Genomic DNA, 21,415 nt, shown 5'->3' on the forward strand with positions numbered 1-21,415 from the left:
ATATTCTAAAGCTTCTGGCGAATACATTATGGCTTCAAAATTCATAAAAGATGTGTTCATTTGTAAAGATTAGCTTGGTGAAAAAACGTGTAAGTATCATAAACTTTTGTTGGTCACAGAGCTTATTATCCAAAAGTCAGTGTAAAAATGTCGAGGGAAGCAGGGAGATGCTAACTTCAGGCATGGCCTACAAAAATGCATCATCTCTGCAGCACTCTATAGCTTACTGTATACATTTTTCCTGTCATAAACATAGAGTAATGTGATGTAGGGCTTATCTGGGTGCATTTGAGCAACAACTTCCTGGGTAACTAGAAACGTATGTGTCAGAATAAATCAAATTCTGGTTACTGAATATGACGGATTCTAATAAACCTGAAGTAAAGCATTTAAAAGGATTGGTAATTTCCATGTAGTTTGAAGTCACATTTTTTATTACATTTAAATTGTTTAAATAATAACATATTTCAATTATTGATGTTATAAAATATTTTATCATTTACTTTATAAACATCCTGTATTTTTATATACACCTATGTGTTTTATCACACAATTGTTGGTGTTTATCAAGGCAGTCCATTGTTGACTATGCTTCATTACAATTGGAGTGTATATGCTTTTGTCATTTTTATGATTGACTGTAAACATGGTGATGAGTCTCAAGTATTAATAACTTAAGATGTTCGAGTTTAACTGGGGAATAATGCATTACATGATTATTAACCTATATTGAATTATTAAAGGTACACTCAGTACTTTTGTGTTGCACAAATATCTAGATACAGCATCGCACCAAAACACAATTTGTTTTGCCATCGGCCATGATTTTATGTATTGCATTAGATAAATTGTCGGATAACAGTGCTGTAACCCGGATTTGTACAGTGATCTCAACATTTGTGCTGTTCCTCTCTCGTCCACTAGAGGGTAGAACACACACTCTACCAGCTGAGCGCAGAACTGCACACACTTCCTGTGCGCGGCTCGCTCGGGTAACGGGTTGTTGATGGTAAACAGCGAGCACATGCTGAACGCAATCTTTGACATTTTGCCACAGAACCGAATGACAACTACTTTGATTTAAATCTTAATTCAGTAGCTTGACGTTTTGCAATTTGCCTTGTCTCTGTAATTACACGCTGAACAATGAAATACTTCACTTACTGCTCAGGTATGGCGTGACAATCCTATTTGCTACAATACAGTAGATTTCACTCATTAGTAAATGTGTTTGTAACTTATATTTATATACATATAGCATTTTTTCGTTTTCATTATAGCTGTGTTTTATCAGTAAGTTTGTTGTTGCTTTGCCTAATGAGTTTGAGTATGTCTGGCAATTTTGCTTATGCTTTATTTTCTTTCTTTGTATTTTATACTTAACATAGCCTATTTGTTGTGTACACTTAAAAGTGCACTAATTTCATGCATGTGTGATTTATGTGTTCAAAGGGCACTGATGGATTTTATAAAAGAGTTTACCACAGTCATGACATTAATGATTTTGTCTGTCTCATCACTACATGCTGCTTATCAGCTATTCAAGGTAAACGTCCATTCAGTGTCTTGAATCCATTATATGCATACTATCAGTAAGATGCATGTGATTGCACTGTTATAACATTTCTTTCTCTGTTTGCAGGATCACAGAGCTTCATCATTGGGCTTCCTCCTGATTGGCTGCTCCTCTGTCCTTTCATTCTTTTCTCCCAGTAACCAAATTATCATGTCACTCCAGAACGATCTAGAATGGGCAGGTGAATCACTCGGACCTGTGCTTTCTACTTTTGACTTCCTGTGGCTTAGTGACGACCACATCACAGCCCGTATCCTACTGATTGGCGCTACTTTTTTTGTAATGCTCTCTGATTGGCTATCGCCAGATGGGTTGGTCATTATGTCACGCTGCTTGGCCTTTTCCACCCTTTCCTGTTCGCTGACAGTGTGTGCATTTGCTGAAAATGCAGCAGGGGCGGTAGGGAGTGTTGCCCTCAGTCTCCCTTTATTAGTTTCCCCAAGGAGCAGATCTAGATCTTTGAGTTCCCTCGTGTTGCCTACAGAAGGACTCAGCTGGATCTTTAAAGTCATCATGGCATTAGGATGCTGGACCACCAGGAAGGCCCTTATTAAATACCTGCTTGATTTGAAAGGCTGGGACTGACTTAGGGAGCAAGTAATGTTTTTCAAAGTTAACGGAGAACCACAAAATGGTACTCTCAGGTTACTAGCAGGTATATGTACTGTGTTTTACTGTTGCATGTAAAAGCCTTCTGTCTTATAAGCTAACATTATAGGGTATTATATTACAGAAACTGGAGTTTGTTTACATCTATTCATATAATAGAGTTTGCTTATTAAATTAACCTATTAATTAAATGCTTATTAATAACCTATTAAATTCATTACAGTGACACTGAAGGCTTCTAAAATCCCTGAGCGATGAATAAATTGTTTAGCATCATCAACAATGTAGTCCTTTGTAAAGAAAGAATGGGACTCTGTTTAAGTCAGTGTTGCCATGTCCACTTATTATAAGAAACTTTGGTAAATGTGTGGTAAATTTAATCATTTAGAATAATTTAGATTTAGATTTTTATTTTTTTAAATTATATAATTATTGCAAAGATGTTTTCTGAATGTCAATAATGCAACTTAACTTTATTTAATGTGTGTTTATACAGGTTTATACTAAAAGGCAATGAAAAATAGCAGGTTGTTTTGGTGAGGATAGTTACTTATTTTGGCATTGTTTAGTCACTTCATTAGTAACTCATTTGTCTAGCAAGATCTGGCAACACTGGTTTAAATGTACATAGTATTACTTTTACTGAGGACATGTAAATTCAAACAATGAAGCACAAAAAAGAAAAAGTGTATGCTGTTGCTATATATATATATGTATATTTAAAACTGTACAAAAATGTATGAATATGCTCATAAATAGCAACTGGTCCGTCTGTGATTGTCAAGTGCAGCTTTTTTGTAGAGGTGACTGGTTCACACCTGCATTGTTCTATTAAAGGAACAGACATAATCATGTAACGCTGACCAGATTTAATGAGTGATTCTTAGAAAAAATCTAAAGACATATTGCTTCTACCATTTTAATATAAGGGTTATACAGTGGGGGAAATAATTATTTGATCCCCTGCTGATTTTGTAAGTTCCCCCACTTACAAAGAAATGAATGGTCTATCATTTTTATGGTAGGTTTATTTTAACGGATAGAGACAGAATATCAACCAAAAAAATTCAGAAAAAAAAAACACATTATATAAAGGTTGTAAATTGATTAGCATTTGATCGAGTGAAATAAGTAATTGATCCCCTACCAACCAGCAAGAATTCTGCCTCCCACAGATTGGTTATGTGCCCATGTGAAACACAGATTAGTCCTGTCACTTTAAGAAAGTACTCCTAATGTCAGCTCGTTGTGTGAATAAAAGACACCTGTCCACAGAATCTGTATCTTCCATTCCAACCTCTCCACCACCATCGGCAAGACCAAAGAGCTGTCAAACGTCAGGGACCAGATTGTAGACCTGCACAAGGCTGGAATGGGCTACAAGACCATCAGCAAGAAGCTTGGTGAGAAGGAGACTTTTGTTGGTGTGATTATTCAGAAATGGAGAAATGAGAAAGGTGAGGGATCAGCCCAGAACTACACTGGAGGAGCTTGTTAATGAACTCAAGGTAGTTGGGACCACAGTCACCAAACAAACTATTGGTAACACACTGAGCCGCAATTAAAGGGATAGTTCACCCAAAAATGAAAATTCTGTCATCATTTACTCACCCTCAAGTTGTTTAAAACCTGTAAGAATTTCTTTTTTCTGCTGAACACAAAAGAAGATATTTTGAAAAATGTCTGTAACCAAACAGTTGATGGACCCCATTGACTTCCATAGTAGGAAAAAAATAAAAATAGGGGAGGCAGGGGCGAAAGTACCATTTTTCATAAAAACATAATTTGAAAAGATGATGTTTTAGACAGAGATATATTTTTGCTGTGGTCAGTCACCCAAAAGTGTGGTCTATCAATACCAGGTGGTATTTTGTAAAAATGTAAAAGTACTTCAGTATAATTTCACTTTGAACTTAAGACTGCTCATGTTACTTTCGACCCCGTCAGTTGGGACGAAAGTAACACACAGGTGGGTCAAAAGTAACACAACAATATACAAGCTAGATTTTTTGTGTTACTCTTGTTTTTTGGGGTTTTTTATTAGCCTAAATATACCTGAGTATATGACCTTGTTAACATGTAACTGCAAACATATTTTGGCCTTTATATTTGCAAAAAAATAGTTAATTTACATTTTCATTTTAAATTTCAGTTTCATCAATGTTTCAAATAACCCAACAGTACAAACTTGAATTGTTTAGAATATTTTTTTTATTGGCAATGTCAGTCTATTTTATAAAATGTGTTTTCAACATGAACAATATGAAAATTAAATTAAATTACCATAATATAAATTCTCAACTTAATGTAACAATAGTCATGTTTCCATCAAGCTGTTTTTAGGCATACATTTAAAATCTGCATAAAAACATCAGGATGGAAACCCTGCAAATGCATAGGTGGAGGTGGAAAAGCTATAAGGTATGGCTAAAACCTAAATGTGACTAGGGTAAATGGAAACAGATTGAGTGAAAAAAAAAAGGTGACACACAAATCAGCTGATTTAAATGTGAACGCCTTCTCATAAACATCTGGCTGAATCAGACCTCTATCTGTCTTACTGACCCTCAATCTTGCCATATTCTGTTAGTATAATGTGACATAAACATGTTTTAATAAATGCTGCAACACAGAGAAAGTCACCACATTAGCAGCGCGACAAAAGAAACACTTTTTTTCACTATAGCGGGACAAAAGTAACAAGTGTTACTTTCGTCCCGACAGGAACTCCTGACATTTAAACCCAATTGATTTTTATACTGAAAAACTATGACAAGGCAAACTTCAGGATGTGTTACAGCACTTAATAACCTGTAGATTGATCATTACTGTGTGACATGAAACGAAAAACACAACTTGTAATTAGAAAAAAAGTACCGCTTCAGTAATTTACTTATCGAACTCGAATACTGCTTACCGGACCTAACCGCGGGAAACGATGACGAAATTACGTGATATTTGGCAGCTCCGTCAAGGGTTGCGTACTAAACGTGCTGTCATAGGTTGAAATGCTAATATAGTCAGGGCTCTGAGAAAATCGCTTTGTTACTTTCGTCCCGCGTTACTTTCGCCCCGGTTCTCCCCTACTATGGAAGTCAATGGGGTCCATCAACTGTTTGGTTACAGACATTTTTCAAAATATCTTCTTTTGTGTTCAGCAGAAAAAAGAAATTCTTACAGGTTTTAAACAACTTGAGGGTGAGTAAAGAATTTTCATTTTTGGGTGAACTATCCCTTTAATTGAAATCCTGCAGTGCCCGCAAGGTCCCACCGCTCAAGAAGGCACATATAGAAGCCTGTCTAAAGTTTGCCAATAAACATCTAATGATTCAGAGAAGGCTTGGGAGAAAGTGCTGTGGTCAGATGAGACCAAAACTGAGCATTTGGCATCAACTCAACTCACCATGTTTGGAGGAAGAGAAGTGCTGACTATGACCCCAAGAACACCATCCCTACAGTCAAGCACGGAGGTGGAAACATTACGCTCTTGGGCTGTTTCTCTGCTAAGGGTACAGGACGATTTCACCGTATTGAGGGGCCAATGGACAGGGCCATGTACCGTCAAATCTTGGACGAGAAACTCCTTCCTTCAGCCAGAACACTGAAGATGGGTCGTGGATGGGTCTTCCAGCATGAGAATGACCCAAAACATACTGCCCAGGCAACAAAGGAGTGGCTCAAGAAGAAGCACATTAAGGTCTTGGAGTGGCCTAGCCAGTCTCTAGACCTTAATCCTATAGAAAATCTGTGGAGGGAGCTGAAACTTTGAGTTGCCAAGCGACAGCCAAGAAACCTTAAGGATTTTGAAAGTATCTGTAAATAAATAAAAGAGGAGTGGACCAAAATCCCTTCTGAGATGTGTGCAAACCTGGTGACCAACTACAAGAAACGTCTTACCTCTGTGCTTGCCAACAAAGGTTTCTCCACCAAGTACTAAGGCATGTTTTGCTTGGGGATCAAATACTTATTTCACTCACTGAAATGCAAATCAATTTATAATCTTTATATAATGTGTTTTTTTCTGGATTTTGGTTGATATTCTGTCTCTATCCATTAAAATAAACCTACCATAAAAATTATAGACCCTTCATTTCATTGTAAGTGGACGAACGTACAAATTCACCAGGGGATCAAATAATAATTTTTTGCTCTTTATATTATATTATCAAATGCTCTCTAGAATCTAAAGCGTCCCGCACCTTATGCTATAAATCCCACCAGGCCAAAGCAAATGTTGACACGTCACAGAGCAACATCGGTTGGAGATGTGTGTTCGGTTGCTCAAACGCTCGAGTTTTATTCCGTTTTCAAACTGTATGTTGGTTAAGAATGAAATGGCTAGAATTTATTCACACCTCTACTATTGAATCCAATGTATCATCAGCGCTCGGATTCACTTCCATGGTGCTGTCAATAGCAGTCTGTGAGGTAAACTAAACGCTATTGGCTATTTGAAAATGGGGAGGAGCCATTCAATATGTCCCGCCTTTGCTTCCTGTTTCAGTGGAAATTACGTCAACGCATCATACAAAACTGTGCATTCCAAGGCACTTCAGTAAGCCTTTAATGTTATGAAGCGACAAGAATACTTTTTGTGAGCAAAAAAAAATCAAAAATAATAACGACTTTATTCAATAATCTCTTTCATGTCATTCTCCCACGCTATTCACGTAGTGTATACAATGCAGCGCTTCCAGGTTCTACGCCAGAACACTGACTCATTGGCTGACGCTGTTCACGTGAGCGCCACGACACATGCGTGTGATGCTTTAGTATCAGCTGACTTAGGATCTGGCCAATAATGAGCTGACGTTCTGACGTAGAACCTGGAAGCGCTGCACTGTTTCCACTACTAATGTAGGGAATGGTGAATGAGGGTATAGGAAACAATTTCGAACACTACCACATTTATTTCAGCTGATGTAGTGCGCCCTCTAGTGTTTCATTGTCTAAAATGCAGCTGAATTGTATTGAATATTCTCCACAGTGTGGTGGCTGGAGAGCTGATCTCAGGTAAGCAATATTTGTTTTTACCATCAAACGTTTTGTTGGGCTATTTCCATTTGAACAGCATTCAACCATTCAACCATCTAGAACAGTGGTCACCCCGGTCCTCATGTCCCAGTAAAATCTAATTATTACCACAGTATTCTGCTTACAGGCACAAAATATCATCATCAGAACTTAAAAAACTTCTTAAATCTTGCTGTGGTGAAGCTATAGAAGGAACAAACCTATGGTTCTACATGATTCGTTACCATATAATTCATATATGGTTGTCACTTTGAATATAGCAACATCAGAGTGCTTTGTTGAGCATCTGACTTCCTGTTCTTCCTCTCACCAATTTCTGTCAGCTTCACCCCACCACTGCAGTGCACTACACATCTGCGATGAGCGTTCTCAAACACTGCTGAGGAGAGAGAGGAGGGGGGAGGAGAGGAATGGATAATGAGAGAGGAGGAGAAAAAGGAGGGGGAAAAGGAAGCCAGGAATAGCAGGTTGGACAGATGTGCGGAGTCAAGAGCTAGTGTTGCCATCCAAAGCCCCGAAACACTGGTGAACAGGCACAAGCTGTCCTGCAGAATCACCATGTAGAGCTTCAGAGCGGAAGAATGGGAATGCAGTAACTGCAGTTGTGGGGGATCAACCTCAGCAGATGGTAAGTCTCTGCAAAACAATGGGAATATCATCATTCTAAGGAGCTTGACAACATGGGAATGCCATCATGATTTGTTTTGGTGGATTTGCTACTGGAGCTGCGGTTTAGTAACACTTGTCTGATTGTATTGCAGTGTGGGAAGAGCAGAGAGATGCTGTGAAGCAAAAGCATTTATTTCCAGCCACTGTCGTTATAACATCCGCACAACATGTATGCCTTCTATTCTTTGCTGGTGTACATCTTCTACACCGTCTTTAAAAAGGAGGAGGAGGCAGCGCTCGAGGGGGCGTATGGAGAATCCCTGGAGGTATGTTTGGCCGCAGTGGACACACGTCGATAGACGTGTTAAAATATGCATTCCTTATTGTCCTCAGTACAAAATATGCAAACAAGAAAAATAGAATGATTTATTATATTATAATATAATATATTAAATATATAGAAACAATATAGAAAACTAGAGGTAATTTCATTCAGGTGATAATTCGATTATGCACGCATGCACACAAATCGAATGTCCTCAGTGGTGGCTTTAACACCTTCCAATAATCACATTCATCTCCCTCTGTAACTGACAGGAGCCTGGCCATGTTTCCATGGAAACAAAGAGCAAGGGGAAGAGTAGCCACACCCCCAGGTTGGGCAAAAGAGGGTGTGCAAGACTGAGTGATTCAAGTAAGAATGTTTTGTTGCGTGATGTTCTAAATACAATGATGTGCTGCTCCACATAATCAGCATTCAACCATAATCACCTATTAAATTGCAGGCAGCAGCAGTGATAGTGATGGGGCATCTCTCAGTGATGAAGATGATGAGTTTGATGAAGGTCATGGATTACCTGCCAAAACACCATTAACAGCTTTCCTGTCTTTCAAGCAAGAGGCAGAAAAGAGAAGAGCCACTAATTCTCCAACAGAACCTAGTGAAAAGGTGAAGACCTTCTAACTACATTCACATTTACCATGTTTCATAGTGGTGGTGATTTGGTGGTAGTAGTATTTCAGCAGACCCTTAGCTCTACAGTATGGCACGTCCTGAGTTACAATAATATGCACAATATGCCTGTGTCAACATATTTTGTTGATCCTGGAACAACATTCCAGTCTGAAAATTTAATCATAACCATATCCCTACCTCTAAACCTAACCCTACCCATAGGTTACCCCTAAAATCAGAGGGAAATAATAGATGAATAACACTGATGTAAAAGCACCAAACCCTGGTTGTAAACCTAAAATCAAGCGTAGCGTTAGTTCTGGCAGGTCACGTTAGTCAAGCTCGCATCAGCTGACTCTCAGCTGATCCACGTCAACTTACAGGAATTTGACGCCTATCACAGCATCCTATATAAGCTCCTTCAGTATTAGCAGCTATTGCGTTTCTCAGGAGCGAATTACCCTCCTCCATCCCCAGCTCCACCTCTCGTCTAGTCAGGATTTGGCATTCTGATTCCTCTTGAATAATTTCTCGAATTATGGTGTATATTAAAATAGAGACATTAATGATATCTGCATACATTTATGTTGGTTCTGTTCTGTTTACCCTAACGGGGCTTATCGCTGCTCTCCCTGCTCTTATCCATGCTAGGCTGCATGTTTGCGCAGGGAGTTCTCGCCCAGAACAGAACCATACTCATCTTTGACTATAGTAGTCCTGACAGAACTTGACATAATTGGTTGATTAGAATGTTGTTTCAGAATCAACAAAAGATGTTGATCCAGGAACATGTTGCACTTGGTGAAATCAGGTTCTGCATACAGTATGTATTTAACTTTGGCACATATAATTCACAGTTTGGTCTGTGATTATTTATGATTAATACTTTAAATTTGGTTATTACTTTTCAAAATTAGCAAAATTGATAAAATGGCAGAAAAAAAAGACTTACACTACATTGACACATGGCCCCTAGTCAAACTTAAGGACCTCATTAGACCTTAGTTAGGGTAGATGCCATATTTAATTTTTCATTAATTAAAATGAGGCTGGAATGGATAGATGTAAAGTCTGTAGCTACTTAAATTATAGTACAGCCTATTGAACATACCGTACTGTACAGCTCCATTTTCATTAGTGAAAAATTCAATATTTGCTGTCCTTATTTGTGTCCTTAATCACCAACCATTGTTATTTTTATATCATTTTTATAGCATAATATAATATAATAAATATAATATTTTAGTATAATTGGGTTCCTATCAGGTACTTGCACAGGTAGGGCTCAACATGTGCAGAGCACATGCCCTTTTTGCCCTTACACTCTGAAGTGCCCTTTTTTGTGGTGGTTTTTTTCTTCTTCAATAAATCAATGCTATTGGTCACTCTTTACTGTCTGTCTGTTTATACAAATATTTAGCCGATGAAAGTTCTTAAAAAGAGCTTGTGTAAATCTTGTTCATCCTCAAACTGTCAGTAAACTGATAACTCCGACCCCTCTATCTTGACTGAATGAACTGAAGTTCAGCAGCAGCTTAAGTATTTTTAAGTATAATAAATAAAACATAAAGAGCAAAGATCAGAACATTTAATGAACAAAACCGGGTTCTGTAACTTACATGGCAGACAGGAGAGCGTAGTCGAAAGCCGGGGCGATAAAGGTCGGTAACCGGAATCAGTCCAGGAAACATCGACAAACTAGAGGAGCAAAGAAACGAATGAGACGAAATAGCAGACAAATCTAATGAAAAACTAAACAGTGCGAGCGAGGCTACATTAATCACATTAGAAAATGAAGTTGTAGGTTGTGTTTGAATAATTACGTATCTTATTTAGCTGAGGTAAATTAAACGCAATACTCACGTATCCTTGCTCGTTGAAGAATGAGAATGAACCCAATTTAAAAGGCTGATTTTCGCGCTTCTGGGCAGTGTCGAGAATATATGTAGTCCAGTGGTTCGGTTGTCAAAACACCAGAGGCACAACCTTTAGCAATGGCCCTGAACGATGGTTTAATGTCAACATTGTGACAACGCTGTAACAACCTTCACAACACAACGTAGTTATAGCAACCTTTTGGCCATGTTGTTAAAACGTTGTTAGAAGGTTGGGTACGTTGTGCCAACGTTCTGTGTTTGCTGGGTCGTCACCTAGGTAACGTTAACATATATTTCTAAGAAATTTCTTCTCTGATTTATGATTGCTGATCCACTTCATTTATTAACATTTAATCATGTTATTATGGTAATAATATTAAATTATGGTTTATTCAAGGCTGTTAATGTGCACGTATTTGCTATCTAGGTTTTTTTTTTTTTTTTTTATCTATAGTTATTCTATACTCTCCGCTCGTCTTCGCATGTATAAATGTAGTAAAACATGTTTTTTTAGGGCTTTAGCCCTTTAGGGCTAAAGAAGCCCTGAAACCCTGTATTTTATATTATTATTATGGTTGTTATTAATAGTGAATAAATCTAAAGCTTTTGAGACTATTATTTTGTGTTATTGAATTTCTCATGAAGATGTGACCATTTTTTCCTTTTATGTAGGCTTACTAAATAATCTTAATATAAAAAAGATGGATGCACATTTTATAAGTGCACATTTATTTTTTAATAGTTGAGTAAATATGAAATGTGTGTTTTCCAGGTGACAGAGTCTCCATTGCTGTCTGTGATGTCCCACCTCCTGAGCTTCCTGGAGCAATATTCCCACCTGCAACAGCTGCAGCAGCAGGCTGATCAGTACCGTCTCCAGCTACGCAGACACCGTGCCCAGCACCGGCGGAAGATGAAGGCCCTGCGTACGTCCTACCGCCAGCGCCTCAGAGACAAGAACAGTGTGATTAACAACCTGGAGGAAGTGATTGCTCAGCAGCAGAGCCCATCACCTGAAAATGAGGGTGAGACCTTTTGAACCTAAATAAATCACAGAATCTCAGTGTGAAGACTTTAGATGTGGATAATGATGAGTTTAATATTAGATGCCTCTCTTTATGTACTGTACCTTGACATTCATTGATTTTTTGGAGGCTGCGTTTTACCTTACGCAGAACCTGATTTCATCAAGTACAACATGTTCCTGGATCAACATTTTTGTTGATCCTGGAACAGCATTCCATTAACCAATCAGAATTTAGGGAAAAGTTTACAGTTTATGTAAAGTTTAGGCTTACAACCAGAGTTAGGTGCTTCTACATCACTGTCATTTCCCTCTGATTTTAGGGGTAACTTATGGGTAGGATTAGGTTTCGGGGTAGGGATATGGTGGTTACGACCAAATTTTCAGACAGGAATGTTGTGCCAGAATCAACAAATTATGTTATATACCCAGGAACTGGTCTAACTCTGCAATATCAGGAGGTGCATCTGTTTCTGTCTTTTGCTGTTTGGTCTGTCTGAAAGATTCAGCCTTTACGTTAAAAGAATGTTTCTGAATATTTAGAAAACTGTGTGTCAACCCATTTTTATTTATTTTACAAACTGTGGTACAGATTCAAATTATTCTTACATTATATAGTAATGTATATTATAATTATTCTTTACCCAGCTAATAGGAAACTTTCTCAGAACTTTAGCTAATGTTCTGGCAAGGTTTTTCAAAGTTCTGAACAAATGTTCTTTCAGTAACATTACTTTTTTTTTTCTTTTTTTTTATTGCTAACAAGCATCGGTCAATACTGAAGCCACATTTTCAAAACTCTTCATGCATGGCCAACGTTATATAATAACGTTATATAATCATTATTACCAAGATGAATCTTGGCCAAACAGTTAATCTCACCTCAGACCAACAAAACACTTTATGTATGTCTCAAAATAAGCTCCTTCCACCATAACACTGGCAACAATTCTCATTCAGAAATCATGCATTTCATTCACAAAACACTGATCTTAAAAACACTAACAACAGGGAGCATTACATAAATCATGAACTTTTATTTTTAAAGTTTGAATGATTATTTTTCACATATATGATAAGAATCAGATCTTTTTATTTTACTGACTGTATTACAGCATAAAGAATTAATGAGAAATGCAGCAATTCGGTTTTTTTTCTATATCTTTACATGTAGTAATTTACGTGCAAAATGTTTTAAGTGGAAACAACAACAACAAAATCCTGAAGCTATAATAATAATAATAAATAAAAAAACAACAACATCAATAACATCAACAACAACTTGTCTAGTATAATCCCGTATGTGCAGTATTGGAGACGCAGCTGTGTCATGAGGCCGTTCTGTGTGGAGTTTGTATGCTTTCTCTGTGTTGACATTGATTTCCTCTGGGTTTCCCACACATAGATCATATGTCCAGACATACAGGACATAAACACAGGAAGTGCTCAAAATACAAAGTTGCAGACATTTCTCAGAGTAGCATAAGCTAGAATAGGAAGGGATTAAAGGAAAGTGAAAGAATATAATTTTTTATTTATTTATTTTTATAATGAGGTTAAGTGCTCCCGGAAAAATTTGTTTTCAGCTGTCTGTTGAATGTTGTCAGGGATTCTGCATTGAAGGCATGAAGCCTGGGAGATCATTCCACCAGCAAGGAACAGTGAGAGAAAATGTTTTGGAGAGTGATTTTGTGCCTTTCTGTGATGGTACCACGAGCCTTTCGCTCATTTACCAATTGTAGGCCTCTGGTTGGGATGTAGACTCGTAAAAGCGAGTAGACCAATCACAACAGACTGGGCCATCTGACCAATCAGAGCAGAGGAAGCTCTCGAAAAGGAGGGGCTTAGAGAGACTGAATCTTAAAACGAACCAGAGAAATTAGGTGATGTTCAATGTATATTATGATAAAATGACCTTGGATGCATGTAAACCTATTGTAGGAGACCTCCAAAACAAAATTAGGAACCTTTAATAATAGCACAATAGGGGCACTTTAAGTTAGAATGTTTTGTGAATCTGGCCCCAGATGATGTCATTGTTTGTTTTTGGATTCAGAATTTTGTTTGACGTCAGTGAGGGAAGAGATAATGACCTGTTCACATCATGTGGACAGCTTAAAATTGTACTTTAATTAAATGAGAATACTGGGAAAAAGTGCCAAAAATAGCAGATTGACGGTTTTAGAAACCGCACCTGGCAGTGACCTCAGAGCTATATGGGGCATCTGGACTCTCTGGCGGTCTGTTTCTCCTCAGACAAACATTGCGTGTGTTTAAAATGCACGTCTCTTGCACTAATTCAATGTCAGATGTACTTGGCTTTGTGGTGTACTTGCACATGACTCTTAATGATCAGGATACTACAATCTAAGGAGCTATATTAAGCCCAAAGGTGTTTGAAAAAAGAACTACACTACCTGGTCTACACTACAGTCTACACTACCAGTCTACACTACCTGGCGAAATGTATCCATTCCTTTTCATCCCTTTAACATTCTGCATAATTACATCATAACAATTCTGGTTGGTTGATGACACTCCAAAAATGCTCACAAACCCTTATCCTGAATAAACTGCAATAGCAATTATCCTGTTTCTTGAGAGGTAGCAGACAGAGAAAATGTAAACATCCCTCCTAAAAAGAACCAGCATTGTTAAAATTTATACTAATGAAATATATGTAAAATTAATTTAAATTGCGCAAAAAATTTATTTCCATCAAATGAGAAAAATAGGTAGTTATAGCTATATACCAGCAATCTGGGCTATGCTAACCCACCAAACCTTGACCCCTTCGTCATGAAACCCACATGTCTGCAGACACTTTCAATTAATCCATTAGCCACATGAAATACAGTTACAGTTTGAATCATATTAATCAGATGGCTAATTGACATGGGAATACATGTGTTTGTTGCTCATGAGACGTCAATGTCTTTTATTAGCATGTAGTAAAAATACCCATTTGCCCGGATGGTACATCTACAGCACTTGGCATGTTTCTCTGTGGCTCACAGAGATGAATAAAACATTGTGAGAGCTGCTTCTCTTACAAATGTAAGTGTACTTACAAACTAGCACAGCTGAACTTCACGTGCACTGCTGTAAGATACTGTATAAATCCAGTGTACAGCCGAGAGGAAATTCAGCTTTAAACACGAAAGCATAAAATGAGTAGACCATGCTCTTAAGATTTAAGTTTTATTTAATATGAGGAGGAGAACGATGAAAAAAGCACAGCAGGAAATCAGTTTCAAGGAGTATCGGTCAATTATATATTGTTTAGCGTTCATTGTACAGAAATATTGACCACAAAATCATTCAGAATCAAATATCCCAGCCAACATTATTATGGGCATGAAATGGGCTTGAGTTACATGTGTTCCATGTCTGCCCATATCTGAATTAGCCCATAGCTCATACCCATATTGTGCCTAGATTAATCCCACCATGAAATGTTGTCTGGAATTACAGAAAATTGTGTAATATTTTTTGTTCAAGCCTGTTCCTCCATCACGTTTGTTCCACATCACGTTTGCGGTGGCGTCCCTGTGTGTCTCCATTCGTCCTTCCCACCAACAGACTTGCTCAACCCGAGACTGGAAGCTCATATCTGCCGCCGTCTGCCTCAGTAATTAGTGTACCGCACAGGAAAAGACAGCAACTATGACTCGGCATATCAATAATACATGGCGGGAATCTAAATAAAATGTTGCAGAGCAGTTAGTCTGCCAGGCACGTTGCACAAGTCTTTGAGTTGAAAAAACCAGGACATGACAAAACCAGGAAGTAAAGGTGTGCACGCCATGTCTTAATTACCGTAATTAATAGATTTCAACTTGTAAAGAGCCTTCACGTCCTCGTAGTGCTCGTAATTACAACTTGTAAGCTGGGAATTTTCTGCAAGCTCCTGCTTGTACCACATGACCATTGTACCACCTGACTTCTGCAGATTCATTTAGGCGTTGATAGTGTTGACATAAAAACGCATAATTCCCAGTCCAACGACATGAATAAAGCTCTGAATAAAACGTCAGCATATGACTGTGAGAATGCATACTGATAGGAGACATGAACAGAAGAGCAGAAGCCAAAACATACAATACAACTATAAAATTAATGTGAGTAGCAAAAGAATCAGATGAGAAATGTTTGAATTTTTATTAATATCTTGAACTTTGAGCTGAAATTTAAATTGGCAACTTTTGATGGAAACACAGCTAATAACATTTATTGTGCCTATACAGACACAGAGACAATTACTCAAGATCCCCTTCCTCCAAAAGCTGAGTTAAAAAGACATGTTTTCAAATGAGACCTAAAAACCTCTATAGATGGAGCCTGCAGAATATGTGGAAGATTTAGGAGCAACTACTGTGAAAGCTCGATCACCCTTTGATGACTTAGAACGAGGGAGTACCAACAACATTTGATCCGTCAATCTCAGCGTCCTAGCCGATGTGTAAAATCCTAAAAGGTTAGTGATATAAATTGGAGACATGTTGTAAAGAGCTTTAAAAACCAATAATAAAATCTTAAAATCAATTCTATACTGAATAATTTTTCCTTTGAGAGGAATATCTGGCAGTGGGAGTTCTCTTTTGATGCAAAGAGGTCCACTTCTGCATCCCTGAAAATGCTCCAGATCATGCAAACCGACTGGGGGAGGATTCCCCACTCCCCCGCGGATGGTCCATTCCGGGATAGCATATCTGCTTCCGTGTTCATGGAGCCTGGTATGTGGACCGCTCTCACTGAGCAAAGATTGTATTGGGCCCACAGAAGGAGGCGGCATTCCAACTTTTTTCACAGATTAGACCTGAGACCCCCTTGGTAATTTCTATAGGCTACCACTGACATGCTGTCTGATCGGACCAGGACATGGTCCGCCTTGAGTTCAGACTGGAACTCATTGAAGGCCAGAAGTACTGCCATCATTCCCAGGCAGTTGATGTGCCAATTCGTCATCGGTTCCATCCAGGAGACTACTTTCCTTCTGGATACTGAGCCCAGTTCTACCCCCAACTGATACAGATGGGGCCATTTCCAGGGGACCAGGGATTTGGTAAAACCATGGTTCACCCTGAGAATGAGGCGGCCTTCGCGCCACACTTTAGATGGGACGTGGGCCTTCTGTGTTGTAGTGGCCGAATATGTAACAGACCCAAGGGAACTACTGAGGAGGCTGCTGCCATGAGGCCCAGTAGCTTCTGAAACATTTTCAGGGGAAGGATATCCCCAATTCTGAAAGATGCCGGTAGCCTCTGAATTTTCAGAGAGCACTCTAGTGGAATCCAGTGGAGTCCAAGACTTTCCAAGTGGCTGAGGAGCTAAGACCTGTGCATAGTTTTTCTTCGATTGGGCTAAGAGTAACCAATCATCGAGGTAGTTCAGGATGAGTACTCCAAACTGTCTCACGGGGGAGAGGGCCACATCCAGACATTTTGTAAAAGTCACGGAGTTAGGGACAGTCCGAATGGTAGGATTGTATATTGGTAAGCCACTCCTTATGCCAGATGCACTAGCTTCTTTTGAAATTCCATTCTAAACGGTCATGCCATGTGTGTGTGTGTTTGTGTGTAGGTGAGTACATGCTACCTGCATCATCTCCGGTTGGGCTGCATAAGTTGGTTCAATCTCTATGTGGGCTGCAGGGAGAGAGGAGTCAACTGAGAGGAGAGCTGCGATCGCTTCACTCACAGCTTGAGCAGAGAGAACGAGATCGCCACACTAAAGTGCAGGCCTTCCAACAGCAGGTGATGAGCATTACTCATCCAGTCACTTATTCTATACATTCATACTATCATTCAACCCAGAACATGTATTCATGCAATCAGTGATGCTTTCACATTCAGAGTATTTAATAGCACATCTCCACTTTTTCCTCTCTCTACCTCACCAATGATCATGAAAGCATCTTTTTTACCTTTATCCAGAGAGTAATATATAAGTCTGCATATTACATCCATTCAGCTATCTCTCCATCAGTTTATTCAGTTTCATCCATCCTCTTCACTCATTTTTCTTTCCAGACTTGCTAAGCTGACACAATTGATTTTCTCCCTGTAGATTGATGAGCTAAAGAGCTGTATTGAGGAAAGAGAAGAGGAGCTGTCCAAACTCAGAGTTACATCAGTAAGTGCTCTGCATTTTAAACTGAGCACATTAAAACCAGGCCAGACAGCCTCAAAATGATTCGTGACCAAGAGCTAATCTAGGTTGTTCAATCAGACACTTTTTTCCAGGTCAGCTGTGACTTTTTTTTTTCTTTTTTTTCTTTCACCAGGGAGTAACAGACTCTGAAAAACGAGTGCTTTGCTTATCAGCAGAGAATGAGAGTTTGAAACACAGCCTCACAGTGACGCAGGGTCTTCTGCAGCAGCTGTCGGTCATCCCATCCCAGTCCAGCTCTGTGCTCATCAAGGTGAGAATGTCTTTTAATGCATTGGGTACAGTAACTGATGACAACGAAACTCATATGACACTCCTGACTGTTGTCTTTACTACCTCCCTTGTGACATTTTCAGTACGCCTCACCTCTGTGGCCCATAGACATATGCTCTCATTCACTAACCATGGGCATGCACATATTTGTAAAATCTGCAAGGAAATTTTCTACATTTAAATTTTGAAACAACTGAAACCACACAAAAGCAAAAAATATACTCCCTGTGGTCTTTGAAACAATTTGATAAGCTTTATTTTTTTTTATTACCTATATTATACGCTGTAAAAAAAGGATCTTTTGAAAAAACGTGAAAATTCAATTAAACATGCATTCAGATTTTTTCAACATACATTCAGATGAATTTTTTTTAGTGCATGGTCTTTAACATGCATTCAATACATAAACAAGATTTCTTGTCCAACTAATTCTAAAGCAGTAATTATGGTAACCATATATAGTTCTATAGGGCACTTGTTGTTGAGAATGTACACAGAACTCAACACTTGACACACAAACCCTTAAGAACGGTGACAATCAATAAATGTAAAAATACGAGCTCTTAACATCAGAATGTGACACATGTAACTAACAATAATGACAAAACAACAAAAGTGCAGGCATATGTTATGGACAACGAACACAGGTGCATTTTATTGATGGCATTTTGAATGCACAGAGATACCGTGACGAGATCCTGAGGCCCATTGTTGTGCCATTCATCCACTACCATAACCTCATGTTGCAGCATGATAATGCACTTTCCCATGTTGCAAGGATCTGTACACAATTCCTGGAAGCTGAAAACATCCCAGTTCTTGCATGGCCAGCATACTCACTGGACATGTCACCCATTGAGCATGTTTGGGATGCTCTGGATCGGCGTATACGACAGCATGTTCCAGGTCCTGCCAATATCCAGCAACTTCGCACAGCTATTGAAGAGGAGTGGACCAACATTCCACAGGCCACAATCAACAACCTGATCAACTCTATGCGAAGGAGATGTGTTCACTGCGTGAGGCAAATGGTCAAACCAGATATCGACTGGTTTTCGGACCCCCCCAATACAGTAAAACTGCACACCTGTGCAATAATCATGCTGTCCAATCAGCATCTTGATATGCCAAACCTGTGAGATGGATGGATTACCTCGGCAAAGGAGAAGTGCTCACTAACACAGATTTAGACAGATTTGTGAACAATATTTGAGAGAAATAGGCCTTTTGTGTACATAGAAAAAGTCTTTGATCTTTGAGTTCAGCTCATGAAAAATGTGAGCAAAAACAAAAGTGTTGCGTTTATAATTTTGTTCAGTGTAGCTTGGACGTCATTATGTGTATATGCACCGATTGAATGAATTATATGAATTATTAGTATACTATTGTACCCTATAGGAAAATGAGAACTTGCGCAGTCGTGTTCTGCAGCTGGAAAGTTCACTGCAGCAGCGGGCAGAGCAGCTGTCAACTCTGGAGCACCAGAAAGAGCAGAGCGAATGGAGGAAGGCAGAAGAGCTCAGGAGACGAGAGGAGAGTGTGAGAGATCTGCAGCTTGAACTAGACAAAGAACGCAACAAGGAACCTGTGGTTAAAGTAAGAAAAATGCAAGAATATTGTTGTATTTTTATCTCGCTGTAACCTATAAATCATTCTCAGACATATCCATAATCTGCTGCAATTAAATATTGCCCTTACCTTTTAGATTAAGGATGTAGGATGTCGATTCAGGGTCCTCGGCGGTGCCTCTAACCAGTTCAATCTTGAATTCGACTGCACTGGGCGTTTGCCAAAATTTATATTCCATTACCAAAATCATGAAATATTGATAGGGAAAAATTACTCTGAGACTTATTTAACAAATTTTGCGAATCACCACAACATGATTTCGTCAACGATGAATGATTTCTTCACCCGAAATGCGGCCCCGAAAAAACCTCTTCAAGGCTTTTTATACTAACCCTGTTTTTTGGGCAGCCTTCTAACTATGGGCTGTCATTATAGTACAGTTAATTCCCTTATAAGGTAATACTTGGTTGGGACTTATCCTAGTCCCTTTATTAACATAAGCTTGCAAAAGCACATATTCAAATGAGCTATTTCTTCTTTCACACTTATTCTATGCAGCACATACACAACAGCTTCACACATTTTCTATGTCTGGAGCAAAAGATGTTCAAAGTCCCTTTAAAAATACATGTGGTCTTAACAACCCTAAACATGTTGTGTCCATATAGCTACACACACACACAGTACACTTCTAACAATGACCCTTAAGTTTGCAGGCCAAGCTCAAACTAGGATTTAAGTAATTTGAGCTTGTCCTGCAAATTCAACACATCTTCATTTGAACAGTTTATCCCATTTTATTCCCATTTTTGCAAAACTATTTGCAATGTGTATTATTTTATTTAATCTTTCGGCTTGTCTGATCATTTTTATTAACTTCTGTGCACAATGAATCAGTTCGTTTCGAGGAAGTTGAGCCTTAGTGGAAGATGTTTGCCATCGCCTTTCTCTCCTTCTTCTCCGCCTTGCGAGCTCTCTTTGCGTTGTCCCTCTGGAGGTGTTCAACTATAAGATCGTTCATAGAAATCTCAACCTTGTCTGTGACATTAACATTTCTTATTTCTGTTTCATCTTCATCCGTTACATTCAATGCATTCAGCCAGTCTTTAATTTATACAATTTCTGGAGAGTTTTCAGAAGAAGATTTATCAGAAAAATTCATAATCAATTGTTCTCCAATATTTATTATGATATATATATCATATATCAATATTTATATGAACTTAAAACCTAAAAAAAAAGGCACAACAAACTTGATCAAATAGATTTTTAACAGATACACACACATACACAAAAGATATATAGGTAAGTATTTAGTGTATTACGAGAAAACGGACCAAAAATACTGATGATTTGTCTTGCACTCTCTGGGGTATAGTATTTTGTCCAATCACATACTCTTTAGAATGAGAATCAATAGTAATAAATCATCTTTTTTTTCCTGTCTTCTAGTATGTTACCCAAACCGTTGCGGTTGAATCGCCTTCAACTCTGCGTCAACTATCTGAAGCCAGACAACAGAATGCACAGCTTTCTGGGAAGCTAAGCAACCAGAGCGAACGATGCAGACAGTTGGAGGAGAACATCAGACATTCAGATGAAGTCAGCTGCAATTTGCAACACAAGGTTTCTAAGCTTTATCCATTTGTTTTTATGATTGTACATACTGTATAACTTGAAGCTAAAGATCTTAACAGCCTATGTCGATGGGATCTCAG

At 38.5% G+C, this 21,415-nt stretch overlaps 1 protein-coding gene across 1 annotated transcript in view; it reads left to right on the forward strand.

Moving 5' to 3' along the window:
* Window positions 1-737: 737 nt before the first annotated feature.
* LOC311275654 (kinesin-like protein KIFC3) overlaps window positions 738-21,415 on the forward strand; it is a 28,513-nt gene continuing 7,835 nt past the window's right edge. The window contains exons 1-13 of the mRNA XM_084384806.1: window positions 738-1,171; window positions 1,453-1,546; window positions 1,643-3,588; window positions 7,543-7,847; window positions 7,981-8,154; window positions 8,426-8,522; window positions 8,614-8,777; window positions 11,433-11,685; window positions 17,268-17,440; window positions 17,754-17,819; window positions 17,971-18,108; window positions 19,527-19,724; window positions 21,150-21,323. Coding sequence (XP_084240932.1) covers window positions 8,056-8,154; window positions 8,426-8,522; window positions 8,614-8,777; window positions 11,433-11,685; window positions 17,268-17,440; window positions 17,754-17,819; window positions 17,971-18,108; window positions 19,527-19,724; window positions 21,150-21,323 — 1,362 coding nt within the window. The 5' untranslated portion in view covers window positions 738-1,171; window positions 1,453-1,546; window positions 1,643-3,588; window positions 7,543-7,847; window positions 7,981-8,055. The remainder of the gene's footprint in view (window positions 1,172-1,452; window positions 1,547-1,642; window positions 3,589-7,542; window positions 7,848-7,980; window positions 8,155-8,425; window positions 8,523-8,613; window positions 8,778-11,432; window positions 11,686-17,267; window positions 17,441-17,753; window positions 17,820-17,970; window positions 18,109-19,526; window positions 19,725-21,149; window positions 21,324-21,415) is intronic.

Source organism: Rutilus rutilus (assembly GCF_951802725.1).
Source record: "Rutilus rutilus genome assembly, chromosome: 17".
Taxonomy (NCBI): Eukaryota; Metazoa; Chordata; class Actinopteri; order Cypriniformes; family Leuciscidae; genus Rutilus; species Rutilus rutilus.